The sequence below is a fragment of the Budorcas taxicolor genome, chromosome 9, assembly GCF_023091745.1.
Source record: "Budorcas taxicolor isolate Tak-1 chromosome 9, Takin1.1, whole genome shotgun sequence".
Taxonomy (NCBI): domain Eukaryota; kingdom Metazoa; phylum Chordata; class Mammalia; order Artiodactyla; family Bovidae; genus Budorcas; species Budorcas taxicolor.
This window is the reverse complement of record NC_068918.1, coordinates 52,263,932-52,286,478: the sequence shown is the minus strand read 5'-3', so window position 1 is coordinate 52,286,478 and position 22,547 is coordinate 52,263,932. Positions and strand designations below refer to the sequence as shown.

The following is a 22,547-nucleotide window of genomic DNA, read 5'->3' as shown; positions in this document are numbered from 1 at the left end:
GCCCACTTACTAGCTGTGTAAATGCCCATACATGTATCGGAGCCCATGAGCCTTTATCTCCGCTATCAGTTTCTGTTAGAGTGTATACACACACACACACAGCCCCACTGTTCTTTTTTCTTTCTCCCTTAGCCCAAGCCTAGGTAACGAGAGGGTCTTTTGTGGAATGTGACCAGTGAGAGGCTCAATCACCCTTGAGGAAGTTAGAATGTCTTTGCTATTAGTATTCTGTGGGGTCCACAAGGGCTTAAGGTTCTACTGATACACACTTATGGTTTTATGAAAAGGCCTCGGGACTGCTTCTATTTGCATCATTATCTGTAGTCCTTTATATTTCTGATCAGTGGAACTATTTGCACATTCAAGACCCAGAAGTCCAGTAAGAAATTCCAACCCAAGCAGGAATTCAATATATGAGTAGTATTGTTAATAAGAGAATATGCAAAAAATGATGAAGATTTACTCTGATTAACTACTTCGTAAGGAAAACTAAATTCAATCAGAATACATATTTTCAAAGGCAGAAAGGCTTTTGAAGGTGATTTTTATTTATATGTGAAGATCAAATTGTTCTCAAATCCTCTCACATCACACTGGCAGGTAACTAAAAAACATGATTCCACACATGAATATTTCCTTTACATATGTATTTAATAACATTCCTGGGAATTCCTGGTGCTTCAGTGGTTAGAGCTCTGTGCTTTCACTGCCATGGCCCAGGTTCAATCCCTGGAGGGGGAACTAAGATCCCGAAAGCCATGTGACCCAGCCAAAATAAGAAAACAAACAACATATCTCTAATGTGTTCTGACCTACCCATGCTTCTGCAAGAAAGGAAAAGTATTCTTGTGAGCTTTTCTTTTTCCCCCCAAACTATCACTCTGAGAGTGATCAAGTTTATTTCACACACGGAGAAACAGAGCTGGAGTCTTCCCCAGAGGTCCCCAAGAGGAGAAAGTCCACCCACAATCTGGGTGCTTTAGGTCAGAAGTGAAAAACCCCCATTTGTCTTGCATGTCACAGCAGAACCAGGGAAAGTCACTGTCACAGGAGAGCTTTAAAGCCTTCTTTGAGAATTTAAAAGTTGTCTTTCTACATTTTTTAAAATTTCTTAAAAAAAATTTTTTTTTGTAGCACCTTGTGGCATGTCGAATCTTAGTTTCCCAACCAGGGATCAAACCCACATCCCCAGCGTTGGAAGCATGGAGTCTTAAGTTCTGTACTGTCAGGAAGTCCCAAGAGTTGCCTTAAAAAAAAAAAAAAAAAAAAGAAAAAGGTAAGGAATACATGAATAAAAGAGGTAGAGAAGAAGAAAGAAAAATGAGCAGGGCAGACGTGACTGTGGAAGTGAAATTATGGGATGGGAGTTGTGAGACTGTATAAAACTGAGTGAACTCTGAGACCCAGCACCCCAGACAGAAAAAGATAATCCTTCAAACTCTGAGCCACATCCCTTATCCAGAACTCCAGAACTCGCTGTTACTGCATCTTTTCCCCATTAGACTACCCCAAATCTGTTTTAATATTAAAATGGGAGAGATTTCTGGTAAACGTAGAGGATCAAGATTCTATGACACCAGCAATCACTGAGACATGTTCACAAATATCTGATATAAAAATACACTCTCTATGTGTATTTGAATAAGCTCTGGGCCTAAGGTGTGACCTTGGTCACATCATTTTCAATTATTCGAGGCTTCCATCTCTTCCAACACTTACATATATCTGTATTTTCAGAACCAGAGGAGATTAGCTCTAGCCAGGACTGTAGTCAACCCAAGTTGTTACGGACAAGAGAAGGGACTTAAATTTCCATGAATCTGACCCTATGCTAAATCTCGCTCAGTTCCAGCCTTGTGGCTGCAAAAGAGTCCCCTGGCATCTCAGCCATGGATTCAGATCAGAACAATTCTACTTACTCTCAAGAAACAATGAGGAGAAATAACTCATTAATAGTTTAAAATATTATTTTAAGGAAAAAAAAGCTGACTAATGATTAGTAGAATTGCCAGATTCACCACTTTTATACCAATCAGGGAAGTATCACCTGCTGACCCTGGATTTTTGTGTCTCCTGTAACCACCTAAACTGTCACTTCCTCAGACCCTGAGAGAGTACACGGGCTGCTATGGAAACAAGACCACACTTAGCTGTACTGTGGGTGAGCAGTCGTCTTAGCCAAATTTTCCTTAAAAATTGGGAGAGACTTTGGGAAAGAATAACTTCACTTTCGGATTAAATATGATCATTTAATTGCCTTCCTTATTATTATAGTTTTTAAAGCACTGTAATTTACTTAAGACTTAAAGTCCATTTGTGTCTAAAAATAAAAGAATAAAATAAACCATTATTTTTGGTGCAGTTGTTTTAAATGGTTTAATTATTGCTTCCTCTCTCTGGAGTTTTATCTGAAGCATGGGGGTTGAAGGTGAGACTCATCTTATCTCTAATTAAGGACCCTGAAAGGCCGGGGGAGGGGGGGGGGGGGCGGGGGGCAGGCGGGGAGGGTTCAGAAGTGGCCAAATCGATCCTTAACAGAACTAAAGTACTTAAGAACACTCCTGCTATTCATGAATAAAATGTGGAGTGTAAGCCAAAGTAGTTTAGTTTAAGGCTCACCTTAGCTGCACTAACATTTTTAAACTTAGCATAATGTAGTAAAATGTACGAGGCAACTCGGTTTAAAAATAAGATGGGAGGGTTTCTTTTAAGACCATGGGCAAATAAAAATCATACAACCCACCTTCAATCACATTCTTTTGCATAGCAATGCTGGTCAGACCTGCATCCCACACACCAGGGCAGAGTTCTAAACCTCATGGAAAAAGCCCCACGTCACTGTGAAGCTCAGGCACCACACCAAGTCCATTAGGAAGGTTTGGAATTCATTAGAGAAATGATTTGCTCATGGTTCAAAGTGCACCATATTCATCTTTTCTCAGAGAAAATAAGTCCTCCTCTCCAACCCCCACTTTCCACTACTGGAGTTTGTAAATGTAATATCTACCCCAAATACCAAATAACACAGGGTTATAAGGCAACACAGGGCCCAGGGCTCATTAGAAATCCGAATGACCACCTGGTGACACCTTGCTGCCTCAAGAAAGGAAGAACACAGGAGCAGAGGTCAGGACTCCCAGCCTCCACCCCCATCCCGACTCCCAAGGACCACATCAGCTGGCATGACAGTTGTCAGGGACAGTCCTTGCTAGAACTGCTGACTGAAAAAGCAAATGTTCTGATAGAGATTCTGCATTCAGGCCTAAACTCCCAAATCAAGCCAGCAACACTTGGAAAGAACAGGAGCCCTAGATAATGGAGGAAATCTTCAGAGAACAAACCATGGCACAGCAGAATCAGGTGGAGAGAGGCCAGGCTTCATTCAGGAATGTGTGCTTCTCTCACCACACAAATATACTCCGTGCTTTTATTAGCAAGATTCCAGTTTGATCCCAAGAACTCACAAGGGAAGATCCTGATACAGAAACATCAGTTACAGGTGGGTTTACCTTGGGTTAGGAGCAGTGGGGCGCATCCTACATCTGGCTCTGGGGTAGCCCTTCCTTCAGGAAATTCCTTTCCCTCAGCTAAAGTGTTAATTTCACTGCAAGTCCCCAAATCAAAAATGCAAAGTGCCTCTTTAAAGAACTGCAGGAAAAACAAACAGGCCCCAAGCATTTCCCTGATCCCAGTCTCTGGCCCTCAGGACAATATCAAATTACAGGGTTTTTCTTCCCCAATATAGTCTCATTTCTTTTCCTTTCTTTCAGAGGATCACAATTGCACCCTATTGCGCGTCTACCCTTTCAAATACCTTGCAAATACATTTCCATTCCGAATCTCTCCGGAACCTCCTAAAAATCTAGGGGTGGAGCTGACAAATGCAATTTGAATAATAATGAAGCGACTGAACAATTTAATTACCAAAAGTAGCCCTAGAGACTCCAACAAAAGGGTGGAAAGCCTTTATCTACAAAAATGTGGCCACCTGCTAGACTGTGAGACCAATTATGCGGAATACAGAAGAGAGAGGTGCACAGGTGTGCACAGAAGTTTAAGCAATTGAAGAATTAGCACAAAACATCTCTAGGGACCAGCACCCTGAAAAAGGGTGGCTTGGAAAGCTCCTTTCTCATCTATCAGGCTCAAGACTTAACTTTCTTCCTTTTCTGATTCATTCAAAGTAGCACCTACAGTAAGTAAAATATTGAAAACTGCCCTCCCACCCCCAAGAGAAAGGCTTTGTTTATGGAGAAATTAAAATAAGTTCAATGAATTTTCAAAACAGGTTCTTCAAAATCAAGTCAAGAAAGTACTGTTTAATCCCTCCTACAATTTCTTTAAAGTGAACATTCTAAGTTCTTTCTTTAGGAAGCTGACAATTTCACCTAGATGTTGTGTTTATTCTACTGACCTTTCCAAATGACCTTACAATAAAGGATTTTTTCCTCGCTTTGGAGGGAAACAAAAAAGATAAATCTTTCTGGAATCCTAAAAGGCTCTCAACTTCCTTAGGCTTTAATAATAAAATGCAGGAAGCCCCCACAGGCTGGCCAATTGCTAAATCCCGCTTTTTGAAAAGGAAACAAGAGTTTGCTTCTAAGTGGCCCTGTATTTCCCCGCCCCGCGCTCACTCCAGGGCAGGCGCTGCCATGCCCAGGTGGTGACACCTAGCAGAGATAAGGTGTCCTAACAACCCTATTTGCCTGGATCTCCGGATACCCGCGGCCACTCGGCGACTCCCCTATCACCTGGGCGCATCCCCCAGCCGCTCCACCGGTGCCGCCACGCCGGCCCCTGGACCCCTCCCGCGGCGACACTGGGCAAGACTGACACCCGCAGCTGCCGACGACCTGCCAGTCACGCTGCCGCCGGCTGCCTTTTTTAGCCATGACATCTGACCCCGGCTTCGATAGCAGCATTCAGGGAGAGGTCCCAGGCGCGCCGGGCGGTCCCTCCTCTCCCCAACCCCCAGACCCTACGGAGAGCTCGGACCTGCCCGAGAGCGCGCGTTCCTCCAGTCCAAACGCCTCCTCTTTGCCCTCTTCACCGATCCCGGTCCCCCCGCCGCTGCCTGCACCCGGGCTCCCCCATTTTGCAGCTCGCGACAGCTCCTCCGGCGCCCCTCCCGACCTCAACCGCGAAACTCCGCTCTCCTGGATCCCCTCCAAGTCCGCGGCCCGCGCGCCCGGCCCGGCGGGAGTGCCGGCGGAGGGCCTCCCGGCGGGGGGCCGAGCCGGGGACCCGACGCTCACCTCCCTCCTCCGCCCCGCTGTCCGGCTCGGCGTCCGAGGAGTCGGGCCCGTCTCCGTAGTCCGCTAGCCCCACCAGCTCATCCTCCTCCTCGTCGTCCTCCTCCTCCTCCGGCTGCGGCTTCCCCAGCACCTGGCTCATCGCGCCCACGGCCGGCCGTCCCGGGGACGACGGGGGTCCCTGGTGGTGGGGGTTCGGCCAAACCTCCTGGCCTGCGGTTAGCAACCTATTTCTAAATGAGGTTTTGTCCCGAGGTCCGTGGGCGGAGACGGGGACCGCGCTTCCCCCCGCGGCGGTCGGGTCCAGGTCTGGGTCCCGCGGTTCCCAGCGCGCCCGGAGCCCCCTGCCCCGCCCCGCCTCGCCCCGCCCGCTCTCCCGCCCGCCGGCGGAGGAGTCAGCCGGAGCGCGGCAGTTCCTCCCCCGAGGAGGGAGAGAGAGACTGCGTGACCCAAGTCACCTGACACACAGTCACACACACACAACACACACACACACACACACTCACACCCCGCACGGGCGCGAGCGCGCTTGCCCCGGTGCAGGCACCGATCGTTGGGGCGCTGGGCCGAGGCCGCGCACACACACTCAAGGGGGAGCAAGGCGGCGCGGGGCCCTCCACCCGCCCAGAAGCGCACACACACACGCCGGGTACTCGGGGCCCCGGGACCCGGCGCAGTCACCCACCGCGGCTGCGCGCCCGGGGCCCCCAAGCGCCCCTCCTGCACGTGGTCCACGCACAGGCAGGGGAGCCGGCGGCCCGCACAGCCGGAGGACCTCTCCCCGCCCACCTCGACACACACACCCCACCTTGGGCGGCCTTCTCCAGTTTTCACTCCTGGGCGAGGGTTCCAGTCCCAAGCGGGCTCCCCCCGCCCAAGGCTGCTGCGCCCGAGACACCTCTCAGACCCGCATGCCTAGACCACCCCACCCCGCGGATGCTGAAGCGCCCCAAGAAGAAAACTCGGGAGAAATGCACCGCAGAGGAGGCGCTGTCTCCATGGCAATTGCCTTTTAGTGCGCATTTGCGGTTCAAAGTGCTTCCCGCAGAGAAAACGTACCTACTGTAGTCACTAAGCAGGCCTACCCAGCTATAAACATTTCTGAAAAAATAACATGCCTCGTGGATGACTAGCCTGAATAATTCCTCTGCAGCGTTTGGGGGAAGGTCTCAGGTGTATGATACACTAAGAGGCTATTCATAGCCATCTCCTCCTATCTCATTGTTGCATAGGGTGTAATTCCAAATCCAAAATAAAATGTTTCAAGGTTTTTTTTGAGGGGGGAGAGAGAAGGGGTTAAGTGGCGAGGGGAGACAATTCTCGCATAGGAATAGCAGCAGTGTGGGGCTAAGACTAAAACCTGCATTCCTCTGCAAGCTTTTCACCACAGGACAAACTGTACCCGCCCCCCCCCCCCCCCCCTTTCTGGATACTGCAAAAAATCACGTGGATGAACTTCCTTCTGTCAAACACAAGGAGAAGGAAACCGGCTGGCCAGCAGGGTGACCCAGATCCCACAGGTGCCAGCAGTTCAGCAGGTGGTGTGAGAGAGAAGAGGAGGAAGAGAGCTGAGGCTGGAGGCTCTGAGGGCCTCCGGGTGCTGCCTCTGTAGGGAATTCGGATGGAGGACCTACTCTATGCTAGGGACCTGGGCTCAGCGGTGAGGGTGGGGGCCGCCATGCAGGCTCAGCACAGTGTTCCTGCCCTGGAAGAAATCCCAGTCTACCAATTCACGGCTCCTGTCCTGGATTTTGTAGTAACTATAGGTGGATGTGGTTACACCTTCTACGAGGTGGCTGCTTCTAATTGGGAAAGGTCCTGGGATTTTCCAGGTGGAGGCAGTATGTATGAAACATGTATGGCTGTTTCAAAGTCCTTCCCAGGGGAAAAATAGATGGCACAGGCAAATATTTTAATTTAAAAGGCTTTTTAAATTAAAAGGGACAATTTACTAGGATGTGGACAGAGTTTAGGAATCCACACAGGGATTAGTAACAGTGAGAAGAGATTATCACCCCTAAACTAGTAGGTGTAACAGAAGAGTCCTGGACAAGAGACACCAAACAGGAGCTATAGCTGATGAGGAAGCAGCCCCTGCCGGAGCCACACTGTGTTAAGGGGACAGCAATGGGAAGAAGCCAGAGAAGGCAATGGCAGCCCACTCCAGTATTCTTGCCTAGAGAATCCCTTGGACAGAGGAGCCTGGTGGGCTGCTGTCCATGGGGTTGCACAGAGTCGGACACAACTGAAGCGACTCAGCATGCCTGCATGCATTGGAGAAGGAAATGGCAACCCACTCCAGTATACTTGCCTAGAGAATCCCAGGGACAGAGGAGTCTGGTGGGCTGCTGTCCATGCGATCGCACAGAGTCAGACACAACTGAAGCAACTTAGCAGCAATGGGAAGGAGTACCCTGACCTCTCTCCCATCCCATTCTCCAATCTCCTCCAAGAGCTTTCCATTGGCCAAAGCCAACTGGATATCAGAGGGCTGGAGAGCCTGGAACCTAGTCCAGGACACAGAGATAGGGTAGGGAGGGCAGACAGTGGGTTCAAGTGGTGAGGTGAGGGCAAGAAGTATACCCAGCACAAGCAGGCTCTATTTTCTCTTATCAGAGAAAATTATTTAGGGGCAATTTTCCTAGTCTATTTTCATCCACTCTGTTTAATTCACATCTTCCTCTGTACCTGGGAGGAAGGCTTTTACAGACTGGGTTTAAGACTTCCAGTTATCCCAGAACAAATCACCAGCCAGAGGAACTGTTAAGCTGGCCTGATTCAAACTGCAGAAGGCTCTACAAGTCCAGAAGCCAGTCCAAGGTCTGGCTTGGTCCAGACAGGTAGGACATCCTTTGGGCTGGTTGCTGAGTGTGTGTGCCCTGGGGACCCAGGGGTTCAGTCAGGACAATTCCTAAGCCAAAAGCCCTTCTTTGCCTGAGACCTAGAAAGAACAAGATACCTGAGGGTCCTCTCCCTTCCCTCAAGGGAGAGATCCTGCAAGAGGGGTTTACAGAACACTAGCAGTAGATTGGAGCACTATTCTCAATAGAACATTTGAGAATTAGAACTTTCTTGCTGCTGCTGCTGCTGCTAAGTCGCTTCAGTCATGTCCGACTCTGTGTGACCCCATAGACGGCAGCCCACCAGGCTCCCCCATCCCTGGGATTCTCCAGGCAAGAACACTGGAGTGGGTTGCCATTTCCTTCTCCAATGCATGAAAGTGAAAAGTGAAAAAAAATCAAAAGTCAAATTCTCATTTATGCTCCACCCAAAGGTAGATAAGAGTCATATAAAGGTTTCAGTTCAGTTCAGTTCAGTCGCTCAGTCATGTCCGACTCTTTGCAACCCCATGAATCGCAGCACGCCAGGCCTCCCTGTCCATCACCAACTCCAGGAGTTTACTCAAACTGATGTCCATATATAAAGGTTTAAGAGATTCAAATTCACTGTCCTGGAATTTCCCTGGTGGTCCAGTGGTTAAGAATCTGCCTACCAATGTGGGGGGTGCAAGTTCAATCCCTGGTCGGGGAAGATCTACATGCCTTGGAGCAACTAAACCCGTGTGCCACAGCTACTGAGCCCTCATGCCTAATGGCAGAGTAGCCCCTGCTCCCTGAAACTAGAGAAAGCCTGCACGTGGCATCAAAGACCCGGCGCAGCCACAAATAAATAAACAAACAGATTCACTGTTGCTTCAGAAATGTACAGTATTGATGAAGTTTGAGCAAACAGAACAGGAAAAATCTTTATTGCTTTTCTTATTTCAATACTGTCAGCTTTCAAATAAGAAACAGGTTGAGGAAAGGGTAACATGGAAACTTTTATTACCATATGTAAAATAGCTAGCAAATGGGAATTTGCTGTATGGCTCAGGAAACTCAAACAAGGGCTCTGTATCAACCTAGAGGGGTGGGATGGGGAAGGAGATGGGAGGGAGGTTCAGAAGGGAGGTGATATTGTATACCTATGGCTGATTCATGTTGAGGTTTGACAGAAAACAACAAAATTCTGAAAAGCAATTATCCTTCAATAAAAAATGAATTAAAAAAAGAAATAGGTTGAAAAATATCTTAGAAGTTTTTAAATTGTTAAAGTAAGTATGTATGGTTTCTTTCAGAATTTAAATAAAAATGGAAAGACACTGGGACTTCCCGGTGGTCAAGTTGAGCTTCCGACCTTTCAATGCAGAGAGGAGTGCACGTTCAGTCACTGGTCAGGGAATAAGATCCCACATGCAGCACAGCACCACCAAAAGATTTTTTTTTTTTAATGAAAGACACTAAACACTGAAAGCCTTTGAGACACTCCGTGTGGGATCTCCTCAGTGAATAGGCTACCGCCTTCATCACTCTGGCTGGGAGCTCAGGCTCCGTGCTGTCTCCCCGGGAGAGCGTTCTCAGGAATGTGAGGATTTGTCTCTGAAGGTACTCATAGTTTTTGCTGCTGTATGTAACCATGGCAGGTTGCCATATACTTGATAGGTACTTAATAAATGTTTATGAAATGAATGAAAGAAAAGAAGGGAGGAAGTTACACAATAGTCTCTGCACAGACCTGGCATGTTTTGGAGAGAAATTTCAGGAAGAAGCAGAAGTCACATTTTTCTACTTAATCTGAGCTCTGGGAAATGCCACAGTGAGGTAAAATATGAAGTATGCACTCCAAGGGCGCTACGAGGCTGAGCGTGAGTGCATCACGCAAGAGATGATGCCCCTCAGGTCTTCATCCCTTCAGGACTGCCTGAAGATGTGAAGGGACTATAGTATAATGATTATTAAATGCTTATTCTATTTTTTCTAGGGCTTTCCAGGTGGCACCGGTGGTAAACAACGCACTTGCCAATGCAGGAGATGCAAGAGACGTGGGTTTGATCCCTGGGATGGGAAGATCCCCTGGAAGAGGAAACGGCAGCCCACTCCAGTGTTCTTGGCTGGAGAATCCCATGGACAGAGGAGCCTGGTGGGCTACAGTCCATAGCGTTGCTGAGAGTAGGACATGACTGAAGCAACTTAGCACACATTTTTGCTAACCTTTTCTAAAAAACTCTTTAACTTTATAGCATCATGAAAGAGGAGCTTTGTCTTTTGCCAAAATTTTCCAACTAATATTTATTGTTTTCCATGAATAAGAGGCACTCTTCCAAAATAACATGACCTTCAAAATATTCCCTTTAAGTAATATTATTGTTCTTAATTTACAGATAAGAAAAATTTTCCCAAGGTACCACATGAAGTAGATGGTGATACTATTTTGGAATGCAGCAGGCCACTAGATCTTATTCCTATTTAACAACCTAAAGCTAAAGTCAGTTACATTATGGCCTGAAACTGAAAAGGAGAAAGGGGAAGAGCTGGCTCCCAGTCTTCTAGGTAAAGACGCAAGACACACATAGACACTCAAGAATGAGTCTGTCGTTTCAGGCCGTTAATTTACAGAATTCACTGAAAGGAAGGAAAAAAAGAAAAATTGAAAAGCTTCATTAGTAAATTACTTGTCATAATAAAATTGTTGACCATCATCAGACCTTTTATTAGGAACACCAACAGCAAATGATTTTGTTCCCTATCTGGTTTATATGCTGAGTTAAAGTATAAACATCTAAATGTTATTTTTGTTTAAAATTTGAATTTTAAAGGCCAGAAGTTTGTGCCCTTATTTTAGTGAATTATTTTGCTGTTACCGGTTAGATGCCTTGTGACAAGGAACATAAGAGCTATTTAAAAGAGACCCGTACAATTTAGGCAGAATAATTGCAGTCCTGAATAGGGCAAGCAATTATATGCAACAGGCAGCCTGCATCTTAGGGTATTCTGAGGCATCTGATGGCATTGCGCCTGGTTCCTGGGGTTTACATGTTGAAAGCTTTTCAGGCTTTCTTTTAAAATAGGTATTTAAAGCCATTAATTCTCTCTTGAAGCAAAGGAAAGACCCATCTATAGAATCTTGCTGGACTCCTGCTTATCTATGAAAGCCAAATTTTTCAAGAGGATACCTCAGAGTCTCTGGTTCTCCTAAGACAGCTGATTCTCTGATGCAATTGTTATAAATCATTTCCACTGAGGCAAACCATTATTTTTTATTATATTTTATAAAATATATTATAAAATTATATTTTATTAAAGTAATGTTTTGATATTATATGAACATGCACATGGTAAATAGTCAAACAGCATAAAAGAATATCCAGTGAAATGTTAGTCTCTCCTCCCACCCCACCCAGAGTCTCTTGGCTTTCCTCCACAGAGAGAAACACACTGCTTTAATGTGCAAACATATTTGTAGCCATTATAGAGATTTCTACTTGATAACTTCATCTCTTTTAATAGTCTACAAATATTTTTTTAATGAACATAAAGACAATTATACTTTTAGGGCTGTACTTCGAAGGAGGTAAACAGAGAGAGGCAAGAGAGGAACTGGGGATGAAAGCAGCAGCCTGATTTAGATGGGGTTACCAGAGAAGACTTTTCAGAGATGGTGACTTCCCTGGTGGTCCAGTAGCTAAGACTCTGAGTTCCCAATGCAGGGAGTCCAGGTTTGATCTTTGGTCAGGGAACTAGATCCCATGTGCCATAACTAAGAGTTTCCTACATGCAACATCAAAGATACCATGTGTGGCTAATAAGGCCAGGCAGAGCCAAATTTTAAATAAATAAATAAAGAAGCTGACATTTGAGATGACCACGAAAAAGAGACAGAGAGCAAAGTGAAAGTCAGAGTGGAGCGTGTTCCCCTGGAAGGTATCTCCACGGTTGGAAAAACCAAGGAGAAGTGAAAGTGTTTGGTATTGGAGGGACAAAATGTCAATGTGATGAGAGAGGAGGAGGGCGGTAGGCTGAGAAACAGGTAGTCTTTTCCACCAGGATAAAGAGTTTAGATTTTATTCCAAGTGCCACAGAAGCACTGAAGAGTTTTCAGAAGGGAGGTGAAATGCATGGTTTACCTTTCTAAACGTTCACGCTGGTAGATTGTTTCCAAAGATGGCCACAACCATCATGTCATCCCACATGCTAAGCTACTGCTAAGTCACTTCAGACCTGTCCGACTCTGTGTGAACCCATAGACAGACGGCAGCCCACCAGGCTCCCCCGTCCCTGGGGTTCTCCAGGCAAGAACACTGGAGTGGGTTGCCATTTCCTTCTCCAGTGCATGAAAGTGAAAAGTGAAAGGGAAGTTGCTCAGTCGTGTCTGACTCTTAGCGACCCCATGGACTGCAGCCCACCAGGCTCCTCCATCCATGGGATTTTCCAGGCAAGAGTACTGGAGTGGGGTGCCATCGCCTTCTCCTGTCATCCCACATACCCTCTGCAAATGTGACTCTGCCACCCCTCCCGCCTGTTTTCCCTCTTTTGAAGTGTGGGCAGGCTCTGTGGCTTGCCTTAACCAATAGAATGCAGCAAAAGTGAGAGTGACACTGTGCGACATCTGAGATGGGGCCATAAAGGACCATATTACTTCTCTTTTTCACTTGCTTGGTGCCTTGAGCCCCTTTGAAAAGAAGTCCCGGCTAGCTTCCTGGAGAGGCCCATGGCAGACAGGCCCTGAAAGATGCCAGAGCACAGGAGTAAAGAGGCCCCAGCATTCCAGCCATCCGTCTGAGGGGCCAGGCATGTGGTGACACCCTCCTAGATTCTCTAGCCCCAGTTGCAGCCACATGAGCAAGTTCAGCTCACTCTGCATGAAACACAGGCTTGTTATTCTGACTGAACCATGTCAGGCAACCCACATAATCATGAGCAAATATTGATAAAAATAATTGGTTTTTTTAAAGCTATTAACACATGGGTTGGTTTGTTACACAGCAGCCAATAACTGATGTACATATTCTGGCTGATGTGGGAAAAATGGATTGTAGATTTCAGGATGGAAACATAAATAACAGATCACTTTAGCAGTTCATAAATGAAATGAATAGAGAAGTGGAAAATGAAAGAAGTAGATAAATTTTATATAAATTTGGAGATAGAATAGATCAGAATTTATTGAAAGCCTAATTAACATGAATGTTCAGTGAAATGATTACTACCAGATATTTGATTTGAGTAACTAGATGTATGGTAGTGCCATTTATCAAAAAAGTTAAGACCCAGATAGGAGCAGGATTGAGGGATGGGAGGTGAATGAAGGTCCCTGATTTCTAACATTCTAGTTACCCTATATTGACACAGGGAAAGCTACCTTAATCTTGTAATTTTGGCCATTTTTTGGATGTTTATCATGTTGCCTTTGGTATAAACCATGAATTTTTCCAACTACAAGCCATGAATGAACTAAAGATGACATTTGTAAAAGTTCCAAACTAGTGAGACAGAATGGCTACATATCGACTTCCATAAAAAGTTAACTTTCTATTCATATGGACTTTTAAGGATAAGCTTCTGACATCAATGGTGCCATAACATGAGAGTAGAAAGCTCTGGACAGTAGAGTCAGCCAAACAGAGGTTCTAACAGCTCCATGTTTGTAGATCAGTTTGGATTTGACAACCCCTTCCTTCGCTGGGACAGTTACCCTAACTGCAATGATACACACAAGCAAATTCTCCAAGACAAATGACCTTATTTAAAATCCTCAAGAATGAAGGAGTCTCCAGGATGGTGGAGTAGGAAGACCCTGAGCTCACCTCCTCTTAGTTCAGTTCAGTTCAGTCGCTCAGTCATGTCTGACTCTTTGCGACCCCATGAACCACAGCACACCAGGCCTCCCTATCCATCACCAACTGCCAGAGTCTACCCAAACCCATGTCCATTGAGTTGGTGATGCCTTCCAACCATCTCATCCTCTGTCGTCCCCTTTCCCTCCTGCCCTCAATCTTTCTCAGCATCACGATCTTTTCAAATGAGTCAGCTCTTTGTATCAGGTGGCCAAAGTATTGGAGTTTCAGCTTCAAAATCAGTCTGTTCAATGAACACCCAGGACTGATCTTCTTTAGAATGGACTGGTTGGATCTCCTTGCAGTCCAAGGGATTCTCAAGAGTCTTCTCCAACACCACAGTTCAAAAGCATCAATTCTTCCACGCTCAGGTTTCTTTATAGTCCAACTCTCACATCCATACATTACCACTGGAAAAACCATAGCCTTGACTAGACAGACCTTTGTGGACAAAGAATGTCTCTGCTTTTTAATATGTTGTCTAGGTTGGTCATAACTTTCCTTCCAAGGAGTAAGTGTCTTTTAACTTCATGGCTGCAATCACCGTCTGCAGTAATTTTGGAGCCCCCCAAAATAAAGTCTGACACTGTTTCCACTGTTTCCCTTCTATTTCCCATGAAGTGATGGGACCGGATGCCATGATCTCAGTTTTCTGAATGTTGAGCTTTAAGCCAACTTTTTCACTCTCCTCTTTCACTTTCATCAAGAGCCTCTTTAGTTCTTCTTCACTTTTGCCATAAGGGTGGTGTCATCTGCATATCTGAGGTGATTGATATTTCTCCTGGCAATCTTGATTCCAGCTTGTATTTCTTCCAGCCCAGCATTTCTCGTGATGTCCTCTGCATATAAGTTAAATAAGCAGAGTGACAATATACAGCCTTGACGTACTCCTTTTCCTATTTGGAACCAGTCTGTTGTTCCATGTCCAGTTCTAACTGTTGCTTCCTGACCTGAATACAGGTTTCTCAAGAGGCAGGTCAGGTGGTCTGGTATTCCCATCTCCTTCAGAATTTTCCACAGTTTATTGTGATCCACACAGTCAAAGGCTTTGGCATAGTTAATAAAGCAGAAATAGATGTTTTTCTGGAACTCTTTTGCTTTTTCCATGATCCAGCGGATGCTGGCAATTTGATCTCTGGTTCCTCTGCCTTTTCTAAAACCAGCTTGAACATCTGGAATTTCATAGTTCACATATTGCTGAAGCCTGGCTTGGAGAATTTTGAGCATTACTTTACTAGCGTGTGAGATGAGTGCAATTGTGCAGTAGTTTGAGCATTCTTTGGCATTGCCTTTCTTTGGGATTGGAATGAAAACTGACCTTTTCCACTCACTGCTGAGTTTTCCAAATTTGCTGGCATATTGAGTGCAGCACTTTCACAGCATCATCTTTTAGGATTTGAAATAGCTCAACTGGAATTCCATCACCTCCACTAGCTTTGTTCATAGTAATGCTTCATAAGGCCCATTTGACTTCACATTCCAGGATGTCTGGCTCTAGGTGAATGTGAGTGATCACACCATTGTGTTTATCTGGGTTGTGAAGATCTGCTTTGTACAGTTCTTCTGTGTATTCTTGCCACCTCTTCTTAATATCTTCTGCTTCTGTTAGGTCCATACCATTTCTGTCCTTTATTGAGCACATCTTTGCGGTTAAAGCGTCTGCCTGCAATGCACGAGACCTGGGTTCGATCCCTGGGTTGGGAAGATCCCCTGGAGAAGGAAATGGCAACCCACTCCAGTGTTCTTGCCTGGAGAATCCCATGGATGGAGGAGCCTGGAGGGCTACAGTCCACAGGGTCACAAAGAGTCGGACATGACTGAGCGACTTCACTTTCACTCACTTTGCGTGAAATGTTCCCTTGGTATCTCTAATTTTCTTGAAAAGATCTCTAGTCTTTCCCATTCTATTGTTTTTCTGTATTTCTTTGCATTGATCACTGAGGAAGGCTTTCTTATCTCTACTTGCTATTCTTTGGAACTCTGCATTCAAATGAGTATATCTTTCCTTTTCTCCTTTGCTTTGCGCTTCTCTTCTTTTCACAGCTATTTGTAAGGCCTCCTCCTCTGAAGGACACACCAAAATTACAAGTATTCAAAGAGACAATGTTGATGAGAAACACCAGAACCTGCCAGAAAAGACCTTCCATAAGATACAAAGGAGGAATCACAAGGCAGGTAGGAGGGGTGGAGTTGCAGTACAGTGGAGACCCGTACCCTTGGGTGAGCAACCCACAGACGGGAGAGCAATTACAACTGCAGAGGGTCTCCTCAAGGGAAGAGGGAACTGAGGCGCATCAGTCTCCCCAGCCTGAGAGTCCTGCATGGGAAAGATGAGGCCCCAGAAAGTATGGCTTTGAAGGCCAGTGGTGTTTACTTTTGGGAGACCCAGAGGGCTCTGGAAAATACAGACTCCACTCTTAAAGCGCACACATAAAGTTTCACCTGCTCTGGGACCCAGCGCAGGAGCAGTAATCTGAAAGGAGGCAGGGTCAGACCCACTTGCCAATGTTGGAGAGTCTCCCAGAGAGGCAGGAGGAAACTAGAACTCATTCTGGGAACACAGACCCTGGTTGCAGGCGTTTTGGGGTGCTCATTCTACCATGTGGATGTTAGTGCTGGCAAGAAATTTTGGACTCCTCCCTCTAGTTTATTAGCCTCAGCACTCTACCAGTCCCCAGTCATTAGCCTGAGGCACCAGTACTGGGATGTTACGCCCAGCAACTACCTGAGGCTGTGTCCCTGGCCACCAGCGGTCAGGTTGCCTTAAGAGCCCCTGAACCCACAGCTTCCCTGGACATGGTCCTGTCCAACAGAGGACCCAGGTCCTGGCCCCATACACCAGTCACAGGAGCTCAACCTGGGACTCTCAGGGCCCTGCAGCCAGAGACTCCCAGTCCTGGCTGCACTCACTGGTGGGCGGACAAAGACCCAGGAACACCAGAGTCCTGCAGCCTGCCATGGCAGGACCCGGCCAACCTACCAGCAGTCCAATACTAGCTCTGGGACCCCTGAGCCCTGTAGCTAGAGACCCCAGGACCTGGATTGGCTTGCTGGTGGGCTGGCACTATCCCTGGGGCCCAGCTTCACCCCCTCAGTAGGTGAGAACCAGTCCTGGGATTTCCTAGACCCCAACCCCATCCACCAGAGTGTGGACATAAGGCCTAGGACCACAGTCCCACAGCCTGCCTCGTCAGGACATGGCCAACACACCAGCCCCAGGACACCTGGACTCCAGACTCTAGCCTTGCCCACCAGCAGGCCAGCTCCAGCTCTGGGACACCTTGGGTCCCCAATCCAGGGTCCTGGGATCCAGGACCATCTCCTGTGGGCTGACACCAGCTTTGGGACCTCCCAGGGCTCCACAGCCAGAGCATCTGGGAGCTGGTGCTACCCACCCAGGAGCTGGCACTAGCCCTGGGTGAGCTGGCACTAGCTCACTCACCATCAGGCTAGTATCAGCTCTGAGATACCCGACTCCTTAGCCAGCCACTCCAGGATTCAGCCCTACTTAACCAGTGGCCAGCACCAGCTTTGGGACGTGCTAGCACCCAGGTCAGGAACTGGCCCCTCCCACCAGCACTAAATTTGGGATTACTAGCCCCACAACCACCCATCCCAGAATCCAACTTTGCCATCGGTGTGCCTGCATTAGCCCCAAGACTTACTGGGGTTCTCCAGCCAGTTCACGAGCCAGACCCTATCTAAGGCAGGGCCTGACCATCAAGCAGACTGGAAGCCAGCCATGCCTACCAGACCGCCCCTAGTAATCAGCCCACCACAAAGGGGGAATCCCTAGACCATGTAGCCTGGTGGCCAGAGGGGAGTGCACTGCTTGGACACATAAGACATCTCCTAAAAGGGCCAGTTCTCCAAGGTCAGGAAACAAAACCAACCTAGAAGGTACGTAGAAGTAAAACCAGCAAATTAGGCAGAATGAGGCAATAGAGAACATGTTCCAAATGAAGGAACAAGTTAAAACCCCAGAAGGAGAACATAAGTGAAGTGGAGATAGGCGATCTACCTGAGAAAGAGTTCAAGGTAATGATGTTAAAGATTATGCAAGAACTCGGGAGGAGAATGGATGGACAGAGTGAGAAGTCAGATTTTAACAAAGAGTTAGAAAATAAAAGAGAAGCACAAGAGATGAAAAATATAATAACTGAAATGAAAAATACATTAGAAGGGAGACTTCCCTGGCAGTCTAGTAGTTAAGACGCCCAGCTTCCACTGCAGGGGGGCTGGGCTGGGTTCAGTCCCTGATCGAGGAACTAAGATCCCACATGCTATGAGGCGAGGCCAGAAAAAAAAAATCAGAATGAATCAGTAGTAGTATAGATAACACAGAGGAACATATTGGTGAGCTGGAAGATAGAGTAGTAGAAATCACTGAAGCTGAACCAAAAAAAAAAAGGATAAAAAGAAATGAAGACAGCTCAAGAGACTTCTGGGACAACATCAAGTATGTTAATACTCTCATTATAGGGGTCCCAGAAGGAGGAGAGAGAAAGAGAAAAGGGAGAGAACATATTTGAATAAAAAGAGCAAAAAACTTTCCTAACCTGGGACAGGAAATAGATATCCAAGTCTGGGAATTAGAAAGTCCCAAACAGTATCAATCCAAAGACAAATATTGTATAACATCACTTACATGTGGAATCCAAAAAATAAATGAATGAGTATAACAAACCAGAAACAGACTCACAGATACAGAGAACAAACTAGTGGTTACTGGGGCGAGGAATGGGGGAGGGGCAAGATGGAGCACGGGATTAAGAGGTACAAACTATTAATACTACATATAAAATACATAAATTACAAGGATATATTATATAGCACAGGGAACAGAGCGAATGAATATTTTGTAATAACTTTACATGGTGTATAAACTATAAAAATTTTGAATCACAATGCTGTACATAGTGTATTGGTGAATTCAGAAGTTATGCCATATTCAGAGGATCCCAGGAAACACGTCTCAGGATATTTCAGGAGATAAAGCTTCGTTTGAAAGGGAACTTGGGTTTTACTTTCTGTCCTCTGTTGTCTCTCTACATGAAAACTGGCTTTCTGTGCTTCTCCCACCAGATGGCAGGAGATGGCTGCCTCACCTTTCAGGCCCAGTGATAGTGGGCTCAGGTTCTGGAGCTAGACTATCCAGGTTTGAATCCTGGCTCCAACACTAACCAGCTGTGTGACTTGGATCAAGAAACTTAACCTCTCTGTGCCTTGATTTCCTCATCTCGCAACTGTTGTTAATGTTATATACCTCAATAGGATTGTGCTTAGTTGCTCAATCCTGTCTGACTCTTTGCAACCCCATGGACTTTAGCCCACCAGGCTCCTCTGTCCATGGGGATTCTCCAAGCAAGAATACTAGAGTGGGCTGCCATGCCCTCCTCCAGAGGATCTTCCCAACCCAGGGATCGAACCTAGGTCTCCCGTATTGCAGGAAGATTCTTTACTGTCTGAGCTACCAGGGAAGCCTTGCCTTTAAAGGTGAGCACTATATAAGTTTTAACTATTATCTTTGATTCCTAGGCAAGAAAATCTGGTTGGGGGACTTCCCCGCAGTCTAGTGGGTAAGACTCTGCCTTCCAATGCAGGGGTATGGGTTTGATCCCTGGTCAAGGAACTAAGGTCCTATATGCAGCAAGGTGTGCACAGAATTCAATGGAAATTTGCTGTATGGATCAGGAAACTCAAACAGGGGCTCTGTATCAACCTAGAGGGGTGGGATGGGGAAGGAAATTGGAGGGAGGTTCAAAAGTAAGGGGATATATGTATACCTATGGCTGATTCATGTTGAGTTTTGACAGAAAACAACAAAACTCTGTAAACCAATTATCCTTCAATAAAAAATAAATTAATTAAGACAAACAAACAAGAAAAGAGGTGCTTGACTGTCAAAGTTTTATAAGTTGGGAAATTGATTACATGATTTACCCATGGTCATACACTCATTTTTCTACTGGGTAGTTGATCTTTATCATAATGATTAATAGAATCTCCTTATACATATATATAAAAACATCTTATTGAGTTTGGGCCAGTGGTCCACTCCTAATGGCCCAATCATACTTTCAGTTCAGTTCAGTTCAGTTCAGTTGCTCAGTTGTGTCCGACTCTTTGTGACCCCATGAATCTCAGCACACCAGGCCTCCCTGTCCATCACCATCTCCCGGAGTTCACTCAAACTCACGTCCATCGAGTCGGAGATGCCATCCAACCATCTCATCCTCTGTCGTCCCCTTCTCCTCCTGCCCTCAATCCCTCCCAGCATCAGAGTCTTTTCCAATGAGTCAACTCTTCGCATGAAGTGGCCAAAGTACTGGAGTTTCAGCTTTAGCATCATTCCTTCCAAAGAATACTATATACTGCTACTCCTTCAGGGCACATATCTCAGCTATAATTTAGCATTTGATTGAGGACACTAGACCTCAGGACCACTGCTTGTGCTGTTTTGTTCTCAGCACCTAACACAGCAGTCAGAATCTCTAGGTACACCATTTACATTGTATTTTCTGTGTAATATGGTAGCCCGGTGGTGGTCCAGTTTCAACAAATATGCTGAGTGAATGGTCCAACCCATTAGGGCGGAGGGCGTAGCTTGTGGCTGCAAAGGCCTACCTTCATGAGTGGGGAGGCAGTTCTGAGCAAAAGGAGATAAGATCAACAGAAACTTCCAAATACACCTACTATTTGCTTCACGTGGCCAGGCACAGGGAATACAAAGTCAAACAAATGTCAGGCAGAGATTGTGGGTGGCATAATCCCCTACCATTTTGTCCTTTAGTTTGATATCCCTAAGTGCTCTTGAGTATCAACACAGCCACTGAAAGAAGCCCAGGCACAGAGGCTGAATCATGATTGTTTACCCTGGGTATAATAATCACCTCCTCATTTCTGGGATCCAGTTGTGATCAATGACATGTAAGGAGAAATAAATTTAAGGCGCAGCTGAGAAGAGTTTGTTCCCAAATTAAAACACAATGGGAAGCGCTGTCCCTTTTTCCTGCTTAGATGTCAAGCCAAAAACAAAAGCCAGTAATGAGGTGGTATAGTAGCATAATAAAGAATCTAGGCCCGGATATTTTATTATGTAAGTTTTTACATGTTTAAACTGCTCTAGACAAGCATGCTCTTTCTTGCAGCCAAACACTTTTAAACTGATAAACACAGTCCCTTTACCTTCATAACTGAAAGTGAGCAAGAGAGACAAATCAGATAACCAGTAGCTTAAGATCAGAAACTCAGAAGGATGCCCACTACCATCACTCCTCTTCCACAGGGTACTGTAAGTGTTTAATTGCCTCATAAGATAGGAAAAAAGACAACAGGATTGTGGCACTAAAAGCATGTACTATCTATAAAGGAAAAAATACAAAATTAAAAACTTTTTCTCAGCAAAGAGTCTGTTAAGAGAACCAGTGGAGTAAAATATTCAGAAACCACATACCTGACATGGGACTAAACGTCTAGAATATGTAAAGAATTTTCAAAACTCAACAGTAAAAAATATTCCAATTAGGAATATGCAAAAGACATGAAGAGATGTTTCACCAAAGAGGCAGGGGTGCCAAATAAGCACATGAAAAGATGTGCAGACTTTCAGCTTCCAGTATTGACCAAAATGACCAATCCAAAGGGAAAGAGGCGAGGCATCTTTTTGTATACCTTTTAGAAGACGGAAGTCATTCCTTTGGCCACAGCCATGCGAATCTACAAGAAAGATGATGTTGTAGACATCAAGAGAATGAACCTTGTTCAAAAAGGGAATGTCCCCGCAAAGGTTCTCAATGGCAAAACTGGTATTGTAAACAAACAGGTTAATGGCAAGATTCTTGCCAATAGAATTAATGTATGTATTGAACATATTATGCAACCCACGAGTTGAGATAGCTTCTTGAAATATGTGAAGGAAAATGATCAGAAAAAGAAGGAAGCCAAAGAAAAGGGTATTTAGGTTCCACTGAAGTTTCAGCCTTCTCCATCCAGAGAGGCATACTTTGTGGGAAGCAATGGAAAGGGACCTGAGCTGCTGGAACCCGTTTGCTATGAATTCAAAACTCAGGGTCTGTGTGCAAACGTAAGATGAATAAAGAAGATGTGGTACATAGATACAACAGAATATTACTCGGCCACAGAAAGGAATGAAACTGGGTCATTTGTAGAGATATGGTTAGACCTAGAGTCTGTCATTAGCAGAGTGAAGTAAGTCACAAAAACAGATATCGTATATTAACACATATATATGAAATCTAGAAAAATGGTTCACACAAACCTATTAGGAGAGCAGGAATAGAAACAGAGACATAGGAACAGACATGTGGACACAAGGTGGAGAAGGGGAGGGTGGGACAAGCTAGGAGAGTGGCACTGACATATATTTACTACCCCGCATAAAACAGATCGATAGTGGGAAGCCGCTGCATAACACAAGAAGCTCAGCTCAGTGCTCTGTGATGACCTAGAGGGGTGGGATGGAGAGGGGTGGGAGGGAGGCTTGACAGGGAGGAGATATGTGTGTACACATAGCTGATTCACTTCGTTGTACAGCAGAAAGTAACACAATATTGTAAAGCAATTATATTCCAATATAAAAAACACATAGGTTTTTCAGGATGTATGTGACCAGCATAGGG

General features: G+C 45.7%; 1 protein-coding gene across 1 annotated transcript in view; it reads right to left on the bottom strand.

Annotated features, from left to right (window-relative positions):
- Window positions 1-5,591, bottom strand: part of RRAGD (Ras related GTP binding D) — a 37,887-nt gene extending 32,296 nt beyond the window's left edge. Inside the window, exon 1 of the mRNA XM_052645488.1 lies at window positions 5,256-5,591. Coding sequence (XP_052501448.1) covers window positions 5,256-5,394 — 139 coding nt within the window. The 5' untranslated portion in view covers window positions 5,395-5,591. The remainder of the gene's footprint in view (window positions 1-5,255) is intronic.
- Window positions 5,592-22,547: the final 16,956 nt, after the last annotated feature.